The following is a 23,051-nucleotide window of genomic DNA, read 5'->3' on the forward strand; positions in this document are numbered from 1 at the left end:
TTTGCTATTGGGATTTTTAAAATTCCTGTATAAAGATAAGAAGAAATTCTGTGGTGTTACATCCATTTCTCTCCCAAATTGTCTTTTATGCAAATTGTACTGGTAGCAGTTGTAGAACAAAGATAGTATTCATGTCTTTCACTGAGGGAGATGGCCAGTGGAGACTGCTTTGTTGGGGATAGGAAAAACAGAGCCATGAACAATTAAAGTATTCTAAACAACTCCTGATTACAAACTTTTTTTAAATTCAGGTTAATGAAAGACAGATAAGTTTAGATAAGAAAACAATAGATGTTTAAAATAAAGCATATAATGTTGCTGCCCTCTCCAGTTTGCTGAATTGATTTTAAAATTGTTTGTATCGTGGTAAAAGTGATCAGTAACACAATGAATAATTTTGCAAACGTTACTTTCCAGATGTAGGCTCTTCTTTCAATGTTCTCTTCTGTCGTACTGTATTTAGTCTTACTCCTCCTAACAACATTTTAGAAACATTAACCAAGTGTCCTAAGGCCACTGTTGCAGAAGATTTGGAGAACTAAGAGATGAAGTTTTAAAACATTGATTAAGGAAACAGGCACCCACCACAGAGTAAACCAAGTCATCTGACACATACCTGGAAGTAAAACTAAATTTCAATTTCTTGTGCCTTGATTCTGCCTGAAAGCAATATTGTATTACATGCTGATCATAGAATTAGTCTAGCTGACTGAAAATACCAAGTTTAGGAATTAGCCCCGAATTAGTCTTTTTTTTGTATTTTCCCCTCTCCGATTTTTGCTGTTGGGGCTTTTAGACTGAAATAAGTGCTTGAAGGCCAGTTATGCACATGCATGTTAATTATTAACAATAGCTACAAGCAGGCTTTTTCCATACAGTGTCTGAATGCAGTTTCATATTTGCTGTAATAAAATAGGTTCTTTCAGGGCCTCCTTCCAAAGTCCAGCCCCTTAATGAAGAACACTGTTTGCCTTCCTTATCTTACTTTCTGTATGAGACATAGTGCATGAACTCTACCTGTTGAGAAAGAAATTTATTTGAATTAGAAATGTTATGGGAATCTATTATATTTCTCACCTGCAAATAGCAACAAACCAGAAAACTTCTAAGATTTTTGTTCTGCAGGCCTGATAGGGTTGGGAGTGAGCTGTTTAATTTTAGAGGGGCTTGCAGGGGGTTTAACTGCCCACCAGATAAGGCGGTAGATAAGGAATTCCTGATGACGTTTAGTGCTTTACAATGCAAAAGAAATATGACTCCAAAGAATCCTGCCAGGGCTGTTTTGCCTTTCTCATCTCGGCTGCAGGACAGCAGTGATGCCGAAAGCTGATACCTGTGGAATGCCAGCCTGGAGTGTATTTCTCTCATAATATGTTACAGTTTCGGGAGCAGTATTGGTGGACTTTGAGAGTGAGGCGGAGTGTTCCGGCCTGGAAATGGAACTACTCTGACTTGTGTTAATCTTGTATATTTCAACTGAGTGATGATGTGGGCAGAGCCCCCCCGAACTGTCAGTAAAGTGACCGCAACTATTCTGTGACAAAGGGCAGGGAAAAGCAGATTGAGAGGCCTACGTGGAACACTGCGCTGTGGTGTTAAAGGCTGTCTCAGAGGTCTTGCCGTTAGAAGGGTTCAGATGGGCAGTGATCCCAAGTTCCAAACAAAACACTGATGTAAACGGAAAACACACCCAAGCGCTGGGCTGGGTGACGGTGCGCCCTGCCAGCGGCGACAGGGCTCCGCCGTGCCGCCCGCAGGTCCGCTCTGCTGCCTGGGCCCGGCGCGGGGTGCCTCGGGCAGAGCCGGGACCGCGGCCGGGGTCCCCTGCCGGGTGACGGGACGGACAGAGAAAAGCCGGGGGCGGGGCGGCCTCGCCGCGGTGACTCAGCGGCGCGGAGCACCGGGCTGCGACCGGTATTTCCTGTTCTCCTGCCGCCGCCGCGGGTGTTGGTGTGTGCGGGCGTGGGCCGGGGGAGCCGGGCGAAGGCACCCCTGGACTGTAGAGGCGGCAGCCGCAGGTGGGGACACGCCTAAGGAGGGGGCGCGCTGCCCGTCCCGTCCGGCGGCCACCGCCCCTCCCCTGTCGTTCTCTGCCCTCCCCATCCTTCCCCTCCCTACCTGGGGGTGAGGCCGGCACCTGCGGCGGGAGCCCGCCCCGGCGTGGCCGCGCCGCCCCCGCCCGCGCCCCGCAGGAAATCGCCCGACTCGGCCGGAGCGGCCACAGCGGACCCGGAGCCAGCCTCAGCCTCGGCCCCGCACTCGGACTCGACGCCCCCGTCGCTGCCCGCTCCGGGGCGGCGGGGCGCCTCTGCGATCTCTGCTCCCGCTGCCGGACGCCCTCCTCGAGCAGGCGAGTATCCCCGCGGGATATCCCCACCCCGAACTCGCACTCCCCGCCGCTTCCCTCTCCCCGGGCAGGTGCTGTGCCCCCTGGCAGTCCTTGTCCCCCGCGGCCGGTGCCTCCGCTCCCCGTCCTGGGGGCCGCGCTACGGCCACGAGTTGCCTCGTTCCTTTCTTGTGCTTTGGGTTTTATCGCCCTCTCGCTTGCGCTCCTCGGGCGCGCTTTGCCTCCTTTGTCCGCGGGAGCCGGACCCGCCGCGCCCCCGCGGGGCCCCCCCAGTCCGGTCCGGCACCTGGGCGGCGCGAACAGCCGGGCTCGGCCGGGGATCGGCTTTTCTCTAACGGGATTAAGCGGCTCTCGGTGACTTTTTCCGTGTTAAGTACTTTCCGGTAGAGTGCGATACTACGTGGAAAGTGGGAGAGATGTCACCGGCGAGTCGGGGTGTTTATTTACTCGGGTTATTCCGGGGGGAGGGGAGGCGGGTCCCCTGGCCAGCGCATGCCCCCGCCGTCGGGGGCTTGGGCTGCCTTTGTTGCACACAGAATTCCTGAAATCTTTATGTTGGCACATCCTGAGTGGATTCCAGCCGTGCCTTAGGCTTTGGCTAAGTGGGTCAGGGGAAGTTTCAAGTTAACAGGGAACAGTGAAACAAAGGAACAGGCAGTTCCAGAAGACAAATGTCTTAATTACCCTGTTGAAGTGCCTTGGCATCGGCAGTGTTTGCGGTGCTGGAGCCCAGGTACATTACATTTTCACCCTGGAGTGCCGAAGTTGATCTACAGTGGCATGCACTTGCTGTAGTAGACAACTCTGCCCTGAGTTACCCTGTACTTGAAACCTGTTTGCGTATTTTTTCCAGCATAAGAAAGTACATGCTGTTTGAACGTACTTGTGTAAGAGGCATTTAACAAATCAGAAAACTTTCATACTTCCAATGTTATTTTCTAGTAATTAACTTAAAACAGAGAGAATCTCTGAATTATCTGCTCCCTAGCTTCAGCTTATGAAATTACGTCGGTTCCCACAGCTAAGATGATACTCAAAGGCTCTTGGCCCCACAGCTGTGCTTCAGCAGAGGCTGCAAAGGTCTGCTTTGTTTTAACCTTTGGATGTAATTATCAAGGCGTCACCATTTGCAACAAAACAGCTTACCTTTTCCTTTGTTGTGCGAAGTCTTATTTTAAAGGCTGAGAACTGTGATTCACGCATAGTTCAAGGAAAATAAAAGAGAAACTAGTATGTGTGAAACTGCTTCTTTCATTTGTGAAGCATTTGTCGTCTAAGGCTTTAACTATCAGCTCTTTCAAATAGTGATACTTGTCAGGACCCGTGAAGTCCTGATACGGCAAGAATCAGGTACTGGAAAGCATAGGAGGGGTGCTTGTGTGAATTAATACTAATTGAGAGATTATCAGGTTGCTATAAGAGACTTTGAAATATTTTGCATTTAGTAAGCATGTGCGTGCCACTTAGACATGGCCAATAAGATTTATACTTAGTATAACATTATTATAAGGATTATGAGGGCTGTCTTCAGGCTTCTGAGGAAGTTTTCTGCATGTATTTGACTTTTAGGTGAGTTTACTGTTATAATTACTTCTGGACTGTTACATGCAAACATCTTAAGCCCTAAACACTGGTTTCAAGTAGCGGCAGTGACTCCTCTTCCCTTTATAAAAAGATGTCACCATGCACTGGAGAACCTGTATCTAATTGAGTTTTGCTCTTGCCCTTTATCACTGTCAGTAACTGCTGAGGTGCTTAGTGCCACTGCACTGGATTTTTGTGAGACTAAAGGCAAGTGTTGGGAATTATGCAGCACAGTTGGGATGATCCGAACACTTTGCATGAACTATAATATAAAGAGAGCTCTTCAGAATGAAGCATCAAAGTATTTTAGGTGTATGATAGTTTTCTGATTGCTTAACCCCCGCTTTTCCTGGTTCCGTGTCTTCTAAGGGCAACCAGGAAATCTTTCTCAGTGATTAAAACAATGTAGCAGGGTGGTTCACAAAACGCGATGTCCTGTACCTTTATAAAACCTATATGCTTAAAAGCATTACAAAGCTCCTGGACCACAGTAATCCTTAATTGGGGAATGGCCTAATACTCCAGGACTACTTCAAAGCTGTATTTAATTTAGAGCAAATCTGGGTGATAGTGTTTGTGTGTGTGTTTTAATAGCTACCAACGTTGTCTTTCTCCAGAACTTCCTTGTAGGGTAAAGGAAGTCTCATGTTACAAGACTGTTCACTTTTAAGTAACAGTATTTACGTACTCAGGAACAGTGCAACTTCTGTCATACCGTGGCTGTATCCGTTTCATCCTGTTGTAGTAGTCTTGGAATCGGTCATTCTAATGACAGGAGGTACGGAGCACTTACATATTAGAACAGCTACAGGTCTGTGAGGTTAGAGATTCCCAAGTCTGGTTTATTTTCAAATAGGTATAAAAATTCAAATTGCTGGGGAAAAAATAGTTTTTAAAATTTGACAATTTATCTTTGGCATCAGCTGTAGAAAGGCTGTAGATCTTCATCCCAAATTGTAGTGGATTTCTGTGAACTTTGGAAGACTTCTCAAAAATTAGATAATCTATTTGTAAAACAAATATTTATGGCAGTAAGTACATAGGGCATAATTTTGTCTTCTAATATACTAATCTTGCCAGAGTGAAGAATGTTTGCCAATGGTGTGTTACCTACAAAGATTGGAGCAGTGACATGAGGATGACCAGCGCGGTTTTGCGTGACCGTGATGGCATACACGCACCAGTGTATGTCATCTTTCAGTCAAATGTTCAGTCTCAGTCCCATGACCAAGGGCTCTAAATGCACTAAAAACTTACATCTTCAAAATAGAGCTGTTCAATCACGGGACTCTTTTCTCAATTATCTAAATCTATCCTCTTCCTCAGAAAGTACAGCACCGTATTTGGTACCTGCGTCTGCTCCCTTGAAAGCTTTGCTTACTGCTTGTTCCCAGAGTCTTTGAAGCCTTCTGTTGCTCTTTAATTGTCTTTTACCAGTACTTGGGTTATCCTAGTCCCACTTCAGAGAGTAATTATTTTTTTTTCCCTGAGTGGGTAAATTATGATGTAGAACCTGCTGCAATTATGTGGGTATTTTTGTTTGGGGTTTGGGAAGGTTCTTTGTTTGTTTATTATTTGTGGGGGTTTTTTGTTTAGTTTGGTTTCTTTGGGGTTTCTTTTGTTGTTATTTTTGGTGGGGTTGGTGTCTTTATTGTTATTTTGCTTTATTTTATGTGCTTTCTGTGTTTGGTTGAGAGGGTTTTTTTTGTTGTTGTGTTTGTTTCTTTTACCAAACAAAGCCAGCATTCTAGAGAGCTGCGGTTATTTTTTACTTAAATATTACATAATTTAAACAGGTATCAACTGCAGCATTGTAATTAAACAGCTTGATGCAGCAGCAAAGTACACTCGGATCATTTAACACCTTAAACTCGTAATGTTTGGGTTGGGTTTTAGTGGGCTTGTTATTGGGATTTTGTTCTTTTGTTTTGTTTTTCTTTTTAAGCCGAATGCTTTTTGAAAGTGCATGTCGTTAGGGAATACTGTAGTTTTCTGTTTCAAATGAGAATGCAGACTGTGCCAGCTCCTTTCTGTTCAGTGTAAGATGGCCCTTGCATTTGTGAATGTCTTTAGGATGTTTATGATCCAAGCTTAGTAATAACAGAGTGAGCTGTGGGAGCTCTGGTTTGGTATCTGGTACAGCATCTGCCCTGGTGTGTATTCATCAGCTGCAGGCTTTGTTTTTAGGAAACATGAGCTACCCAAGTCTTCCTGAATTTAGGTCAGCATTGTCATTGTGCATCTGAGTCCCAGAACCTCAGATAACCATGGTTGCTAATATAGGAAGAAAACGAAACTCATTAGCGCTCTATTCTCACATGAATAACGTGAAAACGACAGACAAAAATACTGCCTGATACAACAGTAAGGTCAATAAGAAGTGTGCAAGGGCAAATATAAAGCCCTGTTGTTCTGGTTTTTTCCCAATGCCTGCTCCCTTTTCATACTTTTGTCTCTGCTTTTGTTTTGTACCAGCAATCCAGAACTGCTTTTGAGAAATTTCTTTTTACTTCTTAACGGTGTGCAATTATCTGGGGTGTGGTTTATATGCATATGAAGTGTCAGGTTTAGGATATCCCCTTAGATTTAGGTATATTTTCATTGAGTTAGGCATGAGTTCAGATATATTAGGCCACTGTGGCTTTTTCTAAGACTGGCTCAATGATACCTCTCCCAAAAGCATTGTGTTGCTACAATTCTTTTGTACCAAACTCATTTTTTTACATCACTATTGTATTGATAAACTGAGTGTAAGCTTAACAATGCAGCCTCATCATAACGAAGATTTCATATGTTGGTTCAAGCTATGCGCTATTTGCCTTGCCTCATAAATTTTTGGTTGGGTTTTTTAAGCCTTTAGAGAAAACCCATGAATCTCTCCTGCACGTCACTCTTAACAGCAAGGCTGTTTCTAGTCCGACTTGCACTCTCTATTCTAACATCTGCTTCATCATCTAGCTCTGCTTAATAGCCAGCAGATTTGACTACTGGTGTCTCTAGCCTCCTTAGCACAACTTTGTATAAGCTGATTCTGAGAATCTCCAAGAACATATGGGCTGTTCAGGGAAGGGACGATTTCTAAGCAGGGGCCAAAAGCAACTGCAAACCATGATGACATGAGAAGGAAGTTTCCAGGTCCTTCTCTTCTCTTTTCATTCCCACCACCCACACTCCCAATCTGATTCTTGATGCTCCTCTACCTTAAGATTTTTTAAACAGATCATGCTTTACTTACGTGCTGCTTGTGGCGCAAGCAAAACATGTGTATTCTGGAAGTTAACAATCAACTGTCACAGCTGTTCTTATCACTTGAACAAAAGCATGTAGGAAGAGACGCTTGTTTCTTTGCTCTCTTAATAAGAGAATTCTTTGATCTGTAGCTGTTACACCAGATTTTTTTGAAATATGAGAAAGAACAGGATTTTGGGTTTTTTTCACAAGATGGAAAGTAATTTGTGGCTGGATTGGGCAGTGACTGTCTCTTGTTTAGTTGGGTTTGAAGCGACTGAAGATGTGATCCTGTCTCTGCCATCAGTTTACAAGAAGTATGCTTTACATCTAATTAAGAGTGTATGACTGTTTTCATCTGTCGAGGATTAGAGCAAAATAAAGTTTTTGCTTTGATCTCATAAATGTTTCTTTAATGGAGAAAAAAACCTCAGTCATTCTTTCCCCATTCTGAGAAATACGTTGTACTTTCCGAGGGATCACATGTGTGTTCTCAGGAAAATTGCACTGTTTTCTTTCCAATAAAACTTGGTTTCTGTTCTTCCTGAAAAAATCCAAAGATAGAAAAGTGGAGTGGATGATAATTCTGCAGCAGGAAACAATGGAGGAAGGTATGTTTTAGACTTTTTGTTTGCTCTACAAAAGTTATCCTTCACTAACAATGCTTTGAATACCAGTGCTTCGAATTTGTTTCTAAATAAAGTTGAAGGAAGTTGATGAACTATGAGTCAGTCTTTCTCCCTGTAGATACCTGAAGGTTTCACGAACCATTCAACCGAAAGCAGTACTTGAGAGTAACTTGTGCTTATTGTGTGGGCTTGGCTTGCCTGTGTACAGCACTAGTCGTGGGGCTCCTTTTCTAGTCGAAATTAATATGCTTTGCTCAAAGAGACAAAAGATGAACCAGCGCTGCACTTAATTATTTTAAATGCATAGGACTGGCTTTGAAAACTACTGTAGGAAAGTTTTTTAAGAACTATTTGTTATATCTATAAGGGGAAACTTTAGAGTTAAAGAAGTGTTTAGGGAGGTGGACAGAAAGAAATACCAAAACTTCATAGGAGAAATTATGGTAATCCTGAAGTTGTTAATGAAACCAACTTTGAGGGAAGACTTTTGAGGGATTTTATAAAAATATTTCTGCTTTTGAGTAAAATAGAACTGTCATGGACTAATACAGCCAGAAGATCCTTAAGTATTTGAATTGTCAAAAAACTGCTCACTTCTTGTCTTGTCTAGTCTTTCCTTTCTCAGTACAGCCTTTACGATAGAGCTACCAAAGCTATCAGAAGTCAAGATGCATGCAGGCTTTAATGACGTTAGCTGTGCTTGGAGGCTTCTATTACTACTCTGTTTTCCTAAGCTTCTTAATGCTTCATATACAGATGTTTAAAGTTGTAGTTAAGTGATTTTTTTTTAAGCAGATAAGTAAAATTTTTTGCTGCATTTATTCATGTGGTTTAAATATATTAATTATTTTTCTTAACACATCACCACATTTCAGACTCCTTATTAGCATGCAGCTATGTAAGTGAATTTTTTTTTTCCTCTGACAATTGTAGTGGTATTCCCTGAATTTAAAAGATGCTTGATTTTATTTTGCTCTACTAAGATCAGTCACATGGATTGCTATTTAGTAATTAGTTGAGATAGTTCAGTGTGTGCGTGTGCTAACATAACATACGAATGTGATTGGATATTAAATACCAAATAACACACGGCTAATGCAGGATTGTAAGTAATGTATGATCTGAAAATAATTATATAAATCTTGTTGTTAAGAGCTAAATATTTTATAGCACAAGAAATCATCTTGGTTTCTAGAAAGTTATTTCTAGAAAATAATAAGCAATATGATATCACTCCAATAGGAATACACACATGCCTGATAATACTAGGCAATAAGTAATATGCACTGTTGACAGAGGGAATCATGGTTCCAGGCTTCAGTCTTCCTGTCACATCTCTTCTTTCTATGTTTTTATTGCTATTACTGCATAAGTGCATAATACCTATAAGTAACTATGTATATCTATCTATACATGTAAGCATTCATTTCTTACTATCTAAGAAGCATTACATCAACATTTCCTTGATTAGTTTTGCAATCAAGTACGTCTCTTTGAATATTGCAGTTTGACAGTACTGCAGTGTTTCTGAAATGTCACTGTTACTTCTTTCAACATGTGCATCTGTCTCCACCTTTGTAGTTCATACCTGAGGTCTTTGGCACGCAATTACTTACCTCATGGCTAGAACAATTCTGACATGGGATGTGGCTTCTGGCATCATGTGAGGCACATTTGAATGACTAGTAGGTATCATAACGGGAGTTTCTAGCTTTCTTAATTCTCTACAAACCACATAAGGAAGTATTTCTCCATGCCTTTTCTGAGTAGATCAGCTAAATCCCTCATGACACTTCTAAGGTAGAGAGCTTTCTGGTGCCTTCTGATTAGAAAAGTTAAGGCAAAAGCTATTTTTGTCTGTCACTGTCTAAAATGGTCTCAAGTTTTCTGTGCAGATCTCTTTTATTCCCTGGATGGATTTGACAGAGAAGTTACCTAGTGCTCCATTAGCAGTTGAAAGATTATAGACAGCAGAGATTTAGCAAAGGATTAGACAACTGGAGAGTGTGCATTATCCGGCCAGGCTTAGAACCATGATTGTCTCTCCAATCATTTTCATTAGTGTCTTATTCAAAGATCGAATTACGTAACAATGACGTTTCTGGGGAATCTGGTAGGGGTTTTTCTTTGGTTTCTCTCTCTCTTTCACTAACTATCCTAGCCTGGGAGAGGGGGAAAAAGCATTATTTTTATGCTTCAAACTTGCAGCATGTTTTAAAAAACAGCATTTCAAATCGTGAAGAGGCATGACTTCAGTTGCAGCAGCTGCATTTGGATGATAACTTAGAGTGGTGGAACTCCTGAGAAAGGCAGGATGCGGTACAAGAAATACATAACTATTTTAGAAGCAGCAATAGGTATTACTCCCCTTAACAAGAGGGAACTGCTTCCTGAGGGTAGACATGCAAATCTGTGGCAACACCCAGGGTAAGTGTTAAAAAGCAATCAGTGAGTAACTATGGGAAAAATGGTGCTCACCTTGAATCATGCATTTTAAAACTTGTTATCAGAAAAAGGAGAGTTATTCATTAAACAGGTAATCCTTTTTTGTACCTTTCAAGCTCTGTATCTTCAGTAGCTGTGGTTGAACTCGGTGGTTTCATTAGAGATTTCTGTGTGCTACCTGTCCTTCTCTAGAGGAATAACTAGAAGGTGCTATTTCTAAATGAGGAGTTTGCTGAAGAACAGTAAGAACAAACAGGTGTATACTCATCAGATCAGAAATGAAATGGCTATTTTGTAATTTTTGCTTGCTAGTAACCTGATGTATGTGTGTGTTTCCCCTATCCTCGTTTAAAATTATGTGTATTTTAATTTTTATCTGTCAAAGAAGCAGTGTTTAAAATGAGAAAACAAAAACCACTTTTGTCTGTGCAGGCAACTTTACTTCTCTGCTTTGAAGCAGGAGTTTATCATACTTAGGAACACTGTTTCCCTACAAGAAAGTTTTTCTGAATTTTGTTAAAAAAATCCAGAATGCTTTCTTGTATTACACAATTTGAGTATTAGACTTCAGAAAAATCCTTCTGTATGCAACTATTTCCACCAAAAACGTATGGTTTGTGGGAAACAGGCTTGTCATTCTGTCCCCCCTGCCCCTGTATGAGTAGCACACATGGATGGATAGATGGGTGTCTTTACAGCCCTTCTATTCTCTCCTATTTTTGTAATACAATAGAATGTTGTCACTTTGTTTCAGACATAGCAGGGGAGTACAAAATATGAGAGGCTTTTGTCCAAGACCAATTAGTATGTTTCTATTGGTTTGGAATAGTTCTGTGTAAGCAGGACTTCAAAGAAAAACTTGGATTACAATTGTAGCTGTTTGACTATAACTGTATTCAGATTTATCCTGTAATTTTTCCAGAAATGTGCTTTCTTTAATGGTGGTAGCAACAGTAAAATCAAATAAATCACTAAGTACCATATGATTTACTTTTTTCCCCAGATCTATCACCAGAACCACAAAAATTAGTCGAGAAAATACACTGATGGAAATTGTTTTGTGCCTTTTAAATTAATGCAAGTGTTCTTCTAGTTGGTTTTAAATTTCCAGTGTCATGTTAATGAGTACTTGTAGGGATTTTTGTTAAAAACTTGCCCATTAAAAGGGATTCTCAGCGCAGTCTATTTGGGCTTAGGACTTAGCAGAGTGTGCTTAATAGTGACTTCCTTTGATTGTTCCATATAAATCATGTACAGGCAAATCTCTTTGAATTTTTTCAGCTGCTCTTTATATGCTGATAAAATGGTACCTGATTTCTCCTGATATTTTTAGAAGCTGTGTTGGAAAATAATGATATATTCTTGTAGAATTCTTCATTTTCAAGTAGGTTAGTCTGGCAGAGTCACAGCTTGAATCACGCCCTCTAAAAATGAAACTTATTAACTGTAATGTCTATTTCTTTTGTGACTGTGACTGTTTGTCTTTCATCTATTACTGTGTATTAGTCAGTATCAAAGTACAAAGTACACTGTTAAAATTTGTTTTTATTTCGAGCATTCTTATTTGGACATCTCCTTGCTTTTGGGAGAGGTTTAGTTAATGTGATTGTTGTACACACTTGGAATTTCAGGCTGGTTAAGATGTATTTGGATTATGTTTGGATTTGCCATTCCAGCAGTTTCAGAAAAGCAGCAAAGCTGTTGTCACTGGACTGTAATAGGGATCCCTTTTATATTTTTATTAAAACTTTCCGGGAACGAAAGGTTGGTTACCAGCAATTGTGTCAAAGTAAACCGAGTTGACAAAAAAAGCACTGTTATTTTTGTAGCTGCATACTGCTTATTCTATATGATTGGAATAAACACATTAATAACACACTTTGCTAAGATCAGCTTATCACTCAACTTCTAGAGGCACCCTGTCATATTCTTTGTAAAAATAAAATGTTACTGAAGTGTGTTTGTATAGGAAAAATTTGTAACATAATGAGACACTTTCCAAACCTAATATAGAATAAAGGGTATAGAGGTCTGCATTTGTCAACTCCTCACTGCACAAATTCAGATGCATAATAAAGCAGTTTATTTTTCTTAAACATCTTTTAAAATAAAAATATACTTGAGTGTGATACTAGGTCCAGAGCCATTGTTTGAAAGTTTTAAGTATTCTGCTTAAAAACCCAGACTACTGTGCAAAAGAAAGCAGGGAAGGCATCTGCCTTTCTGAAGCATAAAAACATTATTTTGCTGAAGTATTCATTTAAATTTTCCTATCAAAGACATTACAAAGTTAAGTTTTTCTACGTCCATATTTGCTTGGAATAGTGATGTGTTTTCTGTTACAGAATGATTGGTTTTTATAAAGTTTGACAAGGGAAAAAGTGATGGCAGCAGTGGTAGCTAGGTTTAGCTTGCTTGTGTGACTATTCTGTAGCCTCCAGGATAGTATTTTATGCACAGCCTAGAACAATAAGGCTGAAGTTTGTTTCGAATGCACAGTATAGCTTGTGCTGCTCTTTGGCGGTCATATAAGCTCATATTAAGCATGTTTTTGTTCTGCAACTTCTGCAATCATGCCTTGATTTAAAACTGTAGTTTGCTTTTGGAAAGAGCTTTTATGCTGGAAGAGCATGGGGAGAAAGGGGAAAATAACCTTCAAGTTTCAAGATGTGATATCTGGTAGGTGCTTGCATTATTGCATGTTTTTAAAAGTTAATTTGAAACAACATGTCTTTTTAAAATATTTTAGAAATTTTAATTTTGCTTTTTTGGACTTGTGACCTCATTACATTTGTGTTCAGGAAAAAGTGGGTCTCACACACAAGAAACATCAAGACTTGGGCCAGACTTTTAGACAACTGGGGAAGTTCTGCAGAATTCTTTCAGTATCTCTATCTTACATTTCTCAAGCCATCTAGAAATGGCTAATGGAGTATTAACCATAATGAAAAAACATTGAGGGGGGAGGTTTGGGGGAAGGAGGTGGAAACAGGCAAACAAACTCAAACCTGCTAAAAGAATGGCTAATATACTTTTCTAGGGAAGTCTGACTACCTCCTTCTTTGAAGATGGAACACTTTGGAAAAATGTTTTTGAGAGAATAATTAAAATTACCGAGTTGCATGTTGGTTTTCTTTTAAAAGCAAAACAAAAGCCACCACCAAACCCTAACCACTAGCTTGTGTTTCTATTTCTGTCAGAAGTTCCTTCTTTATCTTAGTGAAACCATTCATTTTCTCTTTTCCTACCGGGGGTAATCAAGGACTAGACAAGGGGTCCCGAGGGAGAGAGGGAGCCCCGTGATAGGGATGCTGAGTGGGAGCTGGCATGCTACTTGTGCCCAAGAGGGGTAGCTAAAGCCAGTTGAGCAGGGGAAGAAGATTACACTGGGAATTGTTTCCTTTCTGTCATTTGGCAACTGAAGTTCTTAAGTTATCATCTAATATCCAATTGTTCTTGCTGAGGTTATACTCAAGATACAATGCTGTTCATAGCTTTCCTGTGCACAGTCTTGTGCAAGCTAAACAATCAGACCAAAACTAAACTGAAAGAAAAATCCGGATGGTTTGTGGAGTGGACCAGTGCAACAAAGTAACTATAAGTGTGCTTCCTGTCAATACCCTATTTCATTGGCAAAAATGTTTTGATTGAATTTTCAGGCTTGTGTGTAAATATTGCTGAGTATCAAGCAGTATTTCCACTTGATTGCCAGGGAAGCTAAAGCATGTCAAACTAAACAGGGAAATACATTTCATATCCTCTCTAGGACTTCAGTGTTCCAGGCTTCACAAGCGCTTTTTTGTGGTTACACGTGACTTAAATGAAACTTTGTTTTCCAGGGAGCAAACCACTGCACTGCCGTCTCCTTGTGAGTGGGACTGGGAGCGCAGCTGTACATCAAGCCCAAAGCATTGCACAGCAAGTAGACAACGGCACTCAAAAATCGTCATTTCTCCCAAGGTACTACTCAAGTTGCATCAGTTAGAGCTAGTCATTCGTTTAAAATGATGTATTCTCATCATGCACTAGCTAAGATGTATATTCTTTTAGCTATGTTTTTATAAGGCTTCAAGAAATTGTACTTAGTAGAGTAATATGAAATTTAAACTAGTTTCTTTTGAATTCTCAAAAAAACTTAAAATAATTACATGCACATTTGCTGAGAACTTGATGATGTACAACAGGCCTCCAGAAGAGGAGAGGTTTCTGCAATGAAGTCAATATTCTGCTAAAGTTATGCAAATAATAATGCACAGGCCTGTACTAGTTCATCTGTTAGCTAAACATTGGTAAAGAATGGATGTAATCTATGATGATGTCTTCAGCAAATATAAATATTTAGCATGGACTTGGGGATAAATAAATTGCTTTAAGCACAAAGGGTAATATTCATGGGAATTGCTTAGTGACTCAGTCAGTCCTGGGAAACAGAATAGCCACACACAGGGAGAGTTGTTTTGCTGCATATTTTCTTACAGTACATCATTAAGGTAAATATAATCCTTTTGGCAAATTAACCTTGCTTTTGAAACCTTTTCTCAAGTGCTTCCAGAAGAACCATAAAATGCATCCTTAGTTTTATGTGGCGATCAAACATGCTTGGCTTGTTTTTGTAAGTCATTAACAGATGATGATTTTAAGAGAGGAAAAATTTTTTATGCTGATGCTTTGCAAAACTGTAATTGACTTTAATTTTTGAGATGAATAGCTATTGCTGCTTTAGTAATTACTTAAAAATGTGTGTATCTGCTGTCCTGACTTTCTAATTTGTGACATACTTAACCAAAACTACTTCTCAGTTTAATTTTCTGTGAATGAGGGAAAATTTGATATGAGATTATCAGTGAAGAGTAGCTAGGCAGGAATATCTCAGCTGAGGTCTTAAGCAGCCTCTGACATTTTCTTCAAAACAAAAACTTTCTATGGTTGATTATGCTAACTTCACGTCAGGGAATGTGGATAGTTACGAGCTCAACTCTTAGCAAAAGAAACTCCAGAACTATTTATCAGCAAGATCAAGATGGCTCAGAAGGTGCATCCAGCTGCTTTTTCTGTGGGCTTCTAGGAGTTGTGGAACTGGCAAGTGAACGACTGGTATGGCTGTGTCCGTTTGCTTTCTCCCTGATTGTTCTTGCTGTTCTCTTTTAGACTCTTCCCGGCTCACTTCAGTCATTTGTGAAAAATATCACCCAAAAGTGGGTGGGGTCCCTAGCTGGGACCTTGCTGTTTCTGAGTAGGGCTGCAGAACTGCTTTGTTTCTTAGTAAGCTCATCAGCGGGAGGTTTGCCAGTATAAATAGGATGGGGAGAGGCAGAGCTTTGAAGCATAGTTCTTGTACTCTAAAGAACTAACTTGGCTGAAGAACTGCTGTCTGGAGCTTTGTTTTTTTAATTAACCTTTATATCAGGAAAAAAGTAATACATCTTTGTGTATGTTACATCTTGTGTAATCTGCATATTCTTTTTCTTGTTTTTAATAAGCATGACTTCCATGAGAATGGGATCTGTTTTCTTTATTGTGTTGTCTTAATTAATTTGAGCCATAACAGTTGATTGCCATAGTAAAGCTTTGATGTTGTAGGGCTTGACTTCTAGGGAAAAGGCAGATAAATAGCTAAAAGCAGAGGATTGTTTCACAGCCTTGCCAGGAGTAGTCAAGAAACAGAGAAGAGAGGAAGGAAATGAGATGTAAGCAAAATGAATGTTCCAACAGAATGTACCTGCTGTTTAAAATTAAAAAGTTGAGATTGGGAAAGAGATTTTCTTTCAAGTGTTGATACACACTTTTGTATGGTGTTTGGGGAGAAAAACAGTACACACTTGTGTGGTTTGGATTTGTTTAAACTACATTCCTGTTTCACTCTTTAGAATAACGGTACTAGTTTTTGTAGTTTCTTAAAGTAGTAGAGGTTGAAGAGCTCATGCCAAGGAAAGTTGTTTATATTTGCACAGTCTGTAGAGAAGGGGATTTGTGGGAAGTGTGTGTGTGTGTGTGTTCAAGCAGAGTCACTGTTAGACACCCTGTTTCGCTCTCTAGTGGTCGGTCAAACTATTTCATTTGCTTGCCTCACTAGTATAATTTTCAAGGAACTGAACTGTAATTTAAAACGTTGCTCAGATGAAAATGTGTTTAGAACAAACAGAATGCATGTCTTTTTCTTACAACTATAATTTTTATTAACTGTTTCCCAACACTTCTGCATATTCTCGTGCTGTTTTACTTATCCTGTGAATATGCTATATATCTGTGCCTTCTAACTGCCATATTCTTTGCAAAAAGAAAGCTGCAACAAACAAAACAAACAGTCTTCTAGTTTAAAGCAGAACAGACTTGTAATGTGTGAGATCTAGTAGAACTGATGACTGTCCAAAACATTGAAGAAAATATACATTTTATTACATTATAAAAAAATATATTACTGTATTTCATATTGTTAATGTCCAATGCTGTTCCTAGTTGCTCAGCATGTGTGTGTTTCAATTTTTTTGTGATCTTGAAATTGAGTCTATGATTGGCTTAGAACAAGTGCTGCCTCTTGCTCTAAATAATTATCTACATTTTAGAATTTTTAGCAGTTTGAGCTGTCTCAGTAAATCTATGCGTCTAGGTTTAAAAAATTTTAAATATTCTGCTCTTGAAAACATCAAAATAGGTGGCCTCGTGAGAGAGGATTTGGGACTGTTAATTACCCTATTAAAAATATGTACAAATTGTGGGATGCTGTGTATGTTGGGCTCTGGGTTTCTTCCTGGGACATCTATGCTTTCTAAAATAACAGCCTTGAAACTGCTTTGAAACTTGGAAAGAGTGTATAGCTGTTCATCCTCACACTAGATCAGACAGCCAACAGACCAGACCCTGCAGCTGCATGCCAAAATCTTTACATTGCATAATCACAAGCTGTACTTTGGAAGTGGAGACAAGGGGCAGGATAATAATTGCACCATTCTGCTTTAAGCTGGCACTTGAGTCATGCAGTAACTCCAGAATGATAGAATAATTCAGGTGGAAAGGGACCTCAGGAGGTTTCTTGTGCAACCTTGTGCCCAAAACAGGGTCATCTGTGAGATTAGAACAGCTGCTTGGGGCTTTACCCGGGTGGGTTTGAGAACCTCCAAGGACAGAGACCATACAACTCGTCTGCAGTGGGTCCACAGTTTGTCTGTCCTCATGGGGAAAATGTTTTCCCTTTTTATACATCTGAACCTGTCTTGTTTGAATTTTGGCCCATTGTCTCTTATCCACCTTGTACTATTGCTAAGAACCTATCCTCATCTCTTCAATCTCTTCCTGTCAGCACCAATGGGCTGCTGCTGAATGTTCTGAAGCCATCCTTTGTCCAAGCTAAAACCCAGCTGCCACAGCCTCCTTTTGCAGGGCCAGTGCTTCAGCCCCCTCCATCTTAGTGACCCTCCATTGGACTCATTTCTGCACATGGTAGCAAGTGTTGAGATAGTATGCAAGGTGTCTCCAGTCCCCCCAAAACAGAGATTAGGATTACTGTGCCATGTATGTGACAACCTCAGTGTAGAGCTGCATGTTTGAACCATATGTATGGAGCTCCTGAGCAGTTCCTGAGAGTCAGAGGTCAGCTACCTACACATCCTCTAATCCTGAAGGTTGAATCTGTTAGGGCCCAGCTTACTATATAAAGAAGCAGATGTAATTGGATTTATGAATCATTTAAGTAGGGCTGGGCTGACTGATTTGTGTGATTTTGCAGGCTGATGACAAATGGCAGTCTAAAGAGATTGCCTGGAAGGGAAGGGGGAAAGGCTGTTTGACAACATGGTATTTTTAGAAACTCCTACAGTGTCTCTCATGAGAGGATCATGAGCACTTATTTAAAAACAAGAGCAAAACTGACATCTCTGTTCAGATAGTTCCAAACTAGACTAGCAGCCTACATTCCCAGTATCTCTTTCTGGAGTTCCCAGCTCTTTAAGGAGGTTGCCTTTTTGCCATGCTGTCTAGCAGCACTACCAAGTGTTGAACTGTAACGTTTAAAGAAACAGAAAACCAACTGATTGTCATGGGAACAGGTTAAAAGGCTTGATGTTGGAGAGAAGGCGGAGAGAACCTGCATCTCAACATGGTTGATGCAGGCAAGTTGCAGAATAGTCTTACTCGGTTGGCTGGAGTAACTTTGAGAGCAGCTACTTGTTTTAAATTTGCATCCTCTAGAGTAGTGTTAAATGCGTGTTCCCCTTGTGGATGCTGGAAGTGGCACAACTGCTTCATTCACAGTAGCATTAGATAATTTATGGAATACGTCCTAGGTTTTGCATGACTCAGGTTACAGCAAGTGATCTCTCTAAATTAGTTCTACACAGGCCATAGATTCAATCTGATTGTAGGCAAACAATGTCTCCCTTGATTACTTAAACTAAAAATCTCAATGGGAAATGTATTCACTGTAAGTCATTTGCATGTTTTTCATAAAGTTAATACCAATAATCTTTCCATTGAAGTTAATTTTAAAATTCCTGTACACCTACATAACATTCCATGAAATTCCCTGCAGATGATGCTGCTTTGTAGAGTTATTGCACATGCAGAATAGCTGGTCCTAAATACTGCAGGGAACAGAACTGCAAATGTGCAGCCCAGATTTCTTATAATTTTGACATGGTGCTGATACCCAGCCTTTACTCTTCATGATGCAGTATCCCTTGTAGGACTGACTACAACTGGACCTGCATTTCCCATTTCAAAGGGAGACCAGTGATTGAAATGTGCATGCAGCCATGCCTCCAAACACTCAGTGTTCTCAGGGACATGCACAGACATATCAGACCATTTCGTTGGGGCTCCTGCACCTCTTCTGCTTGTGTTGTGTCCCAAGCGAGTTTTGGCTAGTTATAGTTACTCTGTATCCATACTGGCAGGTTTTGTGGTGTTTCAGAGAAGATGAGACAGGAGAGGTTATACCTAATGGTAAACAATATGCTTGAGCTGCAGGTTAGGGGTTTAGTTTTGTTTGGCTCACAAAGGGAAGAGAATGGGGGGGATGCTGTCCTTCCATGGAATAGCTGTTAGGTGAATTGAATGCTTTGAGAACCTGTCCCCCTTCTCCTACCACAGGAGTCAGAAACGAGGTGCTGGAGGAGTTCACACAACTCTCATCGCTATTTACACTGGTATCTTCCATTTGTTGCATTTGCAGCTGGCAATATCTTCCTCTTATAAGACCTTCCAGCATACTCATCTTGGAAGGACATCTTGGTCAAAGAGCAGGCCTGTAAGCTTGTTCTTGGTGGTTGAATTGCAGGATAAGAAACCTGACAATTATTACTACTCTGTTTCTTACATCAGTCCATGCCATCACTTTGAGCATCTGGGCTTTTGGCCAAGCTCTAAAGTGAGCATGAGCGCTAAAGGCTACTTAGTGCTCACATTTGCACACTGCTATGGGATGATTTATATGCCCATTGTGGCAGAGTAGCTGTTTAGTTTTAGAAAAAAAAAATAAGAAAACAGGAAAGGGTATGGTATGTATACTTTGCTCTTAAAAGTGAGAAATTTTATGGACAAACATGGGAAATATTTTGGTAAGCACACATGGATTATTTTCCATCTGTTTCTGCAGGAAACTAAATAGAGACAAACTGATTGATAGGCCCTTTTAGATGGTATTTTGTGGTAAGAAATTGAAAACCAGCCTATCTGGCTTGCATAGCTGTGGTCAGTTCCTGCATCTGTGTTACACTTACCTCAGGCTAGCTTAATGTGTTAACCCTGCTTGCTGCCCTATAGCTCAGGGAAGTACAGCCTCTGTTAGTGATAACACCTTGTGGCTTTGATGAAGTCACAGAACATGCCAGAAGGAGGCGTTAGGTCAAGCCACAGCTTTTGTCTGGAATCACAAATAATCCTTCTTGGCCTTGGACAGGATAGGAAGACCCTTAGATTGCTCTGACTGGCACTGCCTGCTCTCCCCAGGAAGCTGGGTAACCAAGTCTAGTGGGGGAACCAAATCTTTTTGTCTTTTGCCAGAACCTCTGTGGAGGGAAGCAGCTTCAGAAGCTGGTACTCTACTTTATGCTGCCACAAACTTTGTGTATGTGTAAAGATACAGCAGTCAAGAGATCTGGTGGCTTCTTCTTTTCCTGTCCCACCTCATGTCTGACAGGCACTTCTTTTCAAAAAGTATATTGCCATCCAGCTTAAAACAAATGTTGTTCTTGCATCTAAAAATATGTCTGCAGCAAAACAATGTTGTTTTCATTGTGTCGTGTCGTTTCAACAAGTACTGGACAATGAATTTCTCTGCTAATGCTGTGATGTAACATTCCATGCTGATGTTTCCAAACAGTGTTCTTTGGAAAGTTGCCTCCAGTTTGCAGAGGTGTGCATTGGTGTGGAGAGTGACAGCTATTTTGCCTTGCCATGCTGTATCTCATGGACAAATTCTTGATACCAGAAGCTATCGCAGGATCCCATGTGTGTGAAGAACTTGGCCACCTGTGCTTCATTTTTCCAAGTGGTCCTGACTTCAGCCGTATACTGGACCGCTAGTGTTGCAAAAAAGTTGTATGGTATCACTCATTTGTATAATTGAGAAGAGGAACAACATGAAAGAAAGAGCAAAGTTCATGCTTTGGCATTTTTTTGGCTTATTCTCTTCAAATTTGAGAGTAGGCTATACAAGGTAATGGACTGTTTGCTTTTTTTCTTTTTTTTAAACATTGCCTTACAGTTGGTTCTCATTCTCCGTTTCTTCCTTCCAAGAGTTGATTCAAGTATTGCCTCATCCACCCAAAATAGCATAAAGCCAGGAAGACAGCAGCACTTGGGAAAGAAGTCTTTATTTCTGAATATAATGTGGTTGAACTTCTGCCCATCTTCTCCTTAGGGCTTTTCATGACCATTCATTTCTCCAAACTCTTGAGAATAGTTTACTCGACAATGTGCTCTTTTTTTCTTTTTCTTTTTTTTTAAATAATATGTAATTACAGCCCCCAAAGCAAGCAATTTGGCCTCTGAATTAATAGCAGTGGTATGGACTTTCAAGACTGATGTGGAAGGCTGGTGGGAAGGAAATCTGACTAGGGCTGTGGATGCGACGAGTCCATCAGCTGTGTGGAGGCTTTCACATCCACGTACTCCTAAAAACACACTGACAGAAAAGGTGGACATGACTGGTGCATGTTTTTTGGACAGCACAGGGCTGTGGATGCTGTCCGAAAGCCTCATGTCAGAAATGCTGCCCGGGCTTGGGCCGCCGGGCCCATCGCTCCCGTTTATCCTGTGACAGGCGTCAGCTGCTGGCCGCTGCCAAGGGCAGGAACAGAAGAAATATTTTTGTAAATGGAGAATAACAATTCTTTTCTTCTCAGGGAGAATGGAAGTGTTTCTTCGCCTCCCCGGGGCGTTTGCAGGCATGATTGGCTGGCGGCGGGGGCGGCCGGGCCCCGGCAGGACAAAGTCGCTCTGTGGAGGGCTGCTCAGAGCCGGCTTTGTCCTGCCGGGCTCCGGCCGCCCCCGCGGGGCTCCGCCGCAGCCCCTCGCCAGCGGCCCGGCCGGTTCCTTCGCGGGGCGGAGGCGGGAGCAGCATTCCCGAGGCTGCCGGACTGTCCGCCAGCCCCCGGGGCCGCGGGCGGCGGGCCCGGCGATGTCACTATGGGAGCGACGCAGGGTTCCGCCGGGAGCGGCCCGCGGGAGCCCGCGGCGGGGGCGGAGCAGGTCGGTAGCATCCCCGTCACCCAGCGGGCTCCTCCTCCGGCCGGGCTCGCCCCCGGCGCCCCCGGCCCTGGGCCCCGAGGGGAGGGGAGAGGTGGAGGGCAGAGCGTGGATCGCCGGCGCACAGGTGTGTTTCCAGCCCGCGGGAATGACCTGCGGGCGCGCCGGGACCGCCCGCCCCGCGGATGAGCGGGAGCTCCCCTCCGTGCGGGATGCGGTTTGCTTCGCGCTCCCCACCGCGCGGGCTGGCGGAGACAATGCTGGAGCTGCGGGCGGTGGGAATACCGTGGTTTTTCCAGTTAAATGGGAGCGGGGAGGAGGCGGTCCTCCGAAGCGCTGCCCGTTTCCTGAAGCGCCCGAAGGCGACACCTCGTTTTGTGTTTTTAAATACTGGCTGGGCTCAGGGTGCAGGTCAGTGTTTTAATGAAAAATAGCCCCAGTTTATGTGGAGGAACAAACTCAGAACTTTGATGAAGAAAAGCCGCTTCCCCCTCTCGCTGGTCCCGGTTTTTTGAGGTTTTTTTTGTTTGTTTGTTTTTGATTGTCAGTTGCTGAACTGTAATAATAAATGTGTCTGTGGAGTAGTAGGCAGCATCTGCCTATCAGGAGTGGAGGGGTGGTGCGGTGTGCATGCTGGCATGCAGAAAATGCAGAAAACTGAACTTATCTGTAGTCACTTTCCCCACCCCTACTAAAATGTGGATGGAAGCCATAAACACTTATTTACGCTTCATACTTTGTTTTGCGTCTTGTAGAATAATTCGTACTCTTAAGTATCCTTGTAGTGATGATTATTTTATGTGATTATTTCCATACTCTGTGTGTTTGGGTGTTTTTTGGTTGGATGGTTTGGTTTTTGTTTGTTGTTGGTTTTGTTTGGTTAGGGTTTGTTTCACCACAGAGGCTGAACAGTTGATCTGGGTAACTTACTCCAGTCTTCTTGCTATGTTATCTTAATCCTCACCTGTATTTGAGTGTTTCATCTCTTCTTAATCCTTCTTGTAAGCCCTTTGACACAGATCCCAGTGTATCTGACACTGTGGCTCCAGTACATTTGGTAAGTAGGTGTAATCATTTGCTGATGGCTCTAGTGAGAGAAATAGAAACAGCCGTATTAATGTGCTGGTAACTTGCTT

General features: G+C 41.7%; 1 protein-coding gene across 4 annotated transcripts in view; it reads left to right on the top strand.

The window, feature by feature from the left end:
* The first annotated feature begins 14,077 nt into the window (after nucleotides 1-14,077).
* TJP2 (tight junction protein 2) overlaps nucleotides 14,078-23,051 on the top strand; it is a 49,171-nt gene continuing 40,197 nt past the window's right edge. For 2 of the 4 annotated variants that reach the window (XM_014869239.2, XM_014869330.2), the window contains exon 1: nucleotides 14,078-14,193. Coding sequence is in view for 1 of the 4 variants with exons in the window: in XM_088156775.1 (XP_088012901.1) it covers nucleotides 21,856-21,918 (63 nt within the window). In the remaining 3 variants the exon portion in view is untranslated. Of the gene's footprint in view, nucleotides 14,194-21,693; nucleotides 21,919-21,965; nucleotides 22,043-23,051 lie in introns of those variants that run through there. The other 2 variants (XM_088156775.1, XM_088156780.1) reach the window with 2 other exon arrangements.

Source organism: Sturnus vulgaris, chromosome Z (assembly GCF_052056855.1).
Source record: "Sturnus vulgaris isolate bStuVul1 chromosome Z, bStuVul1.hap1, whole genome shotgun sequence".
Classification (NCBI taxonomy): domain Eukaryota; kingdom Metazoa; phylum Chordata; class Aves; order Passeriformes; family Sturnidae; genus Sturnus; species Sturnus vulgaris.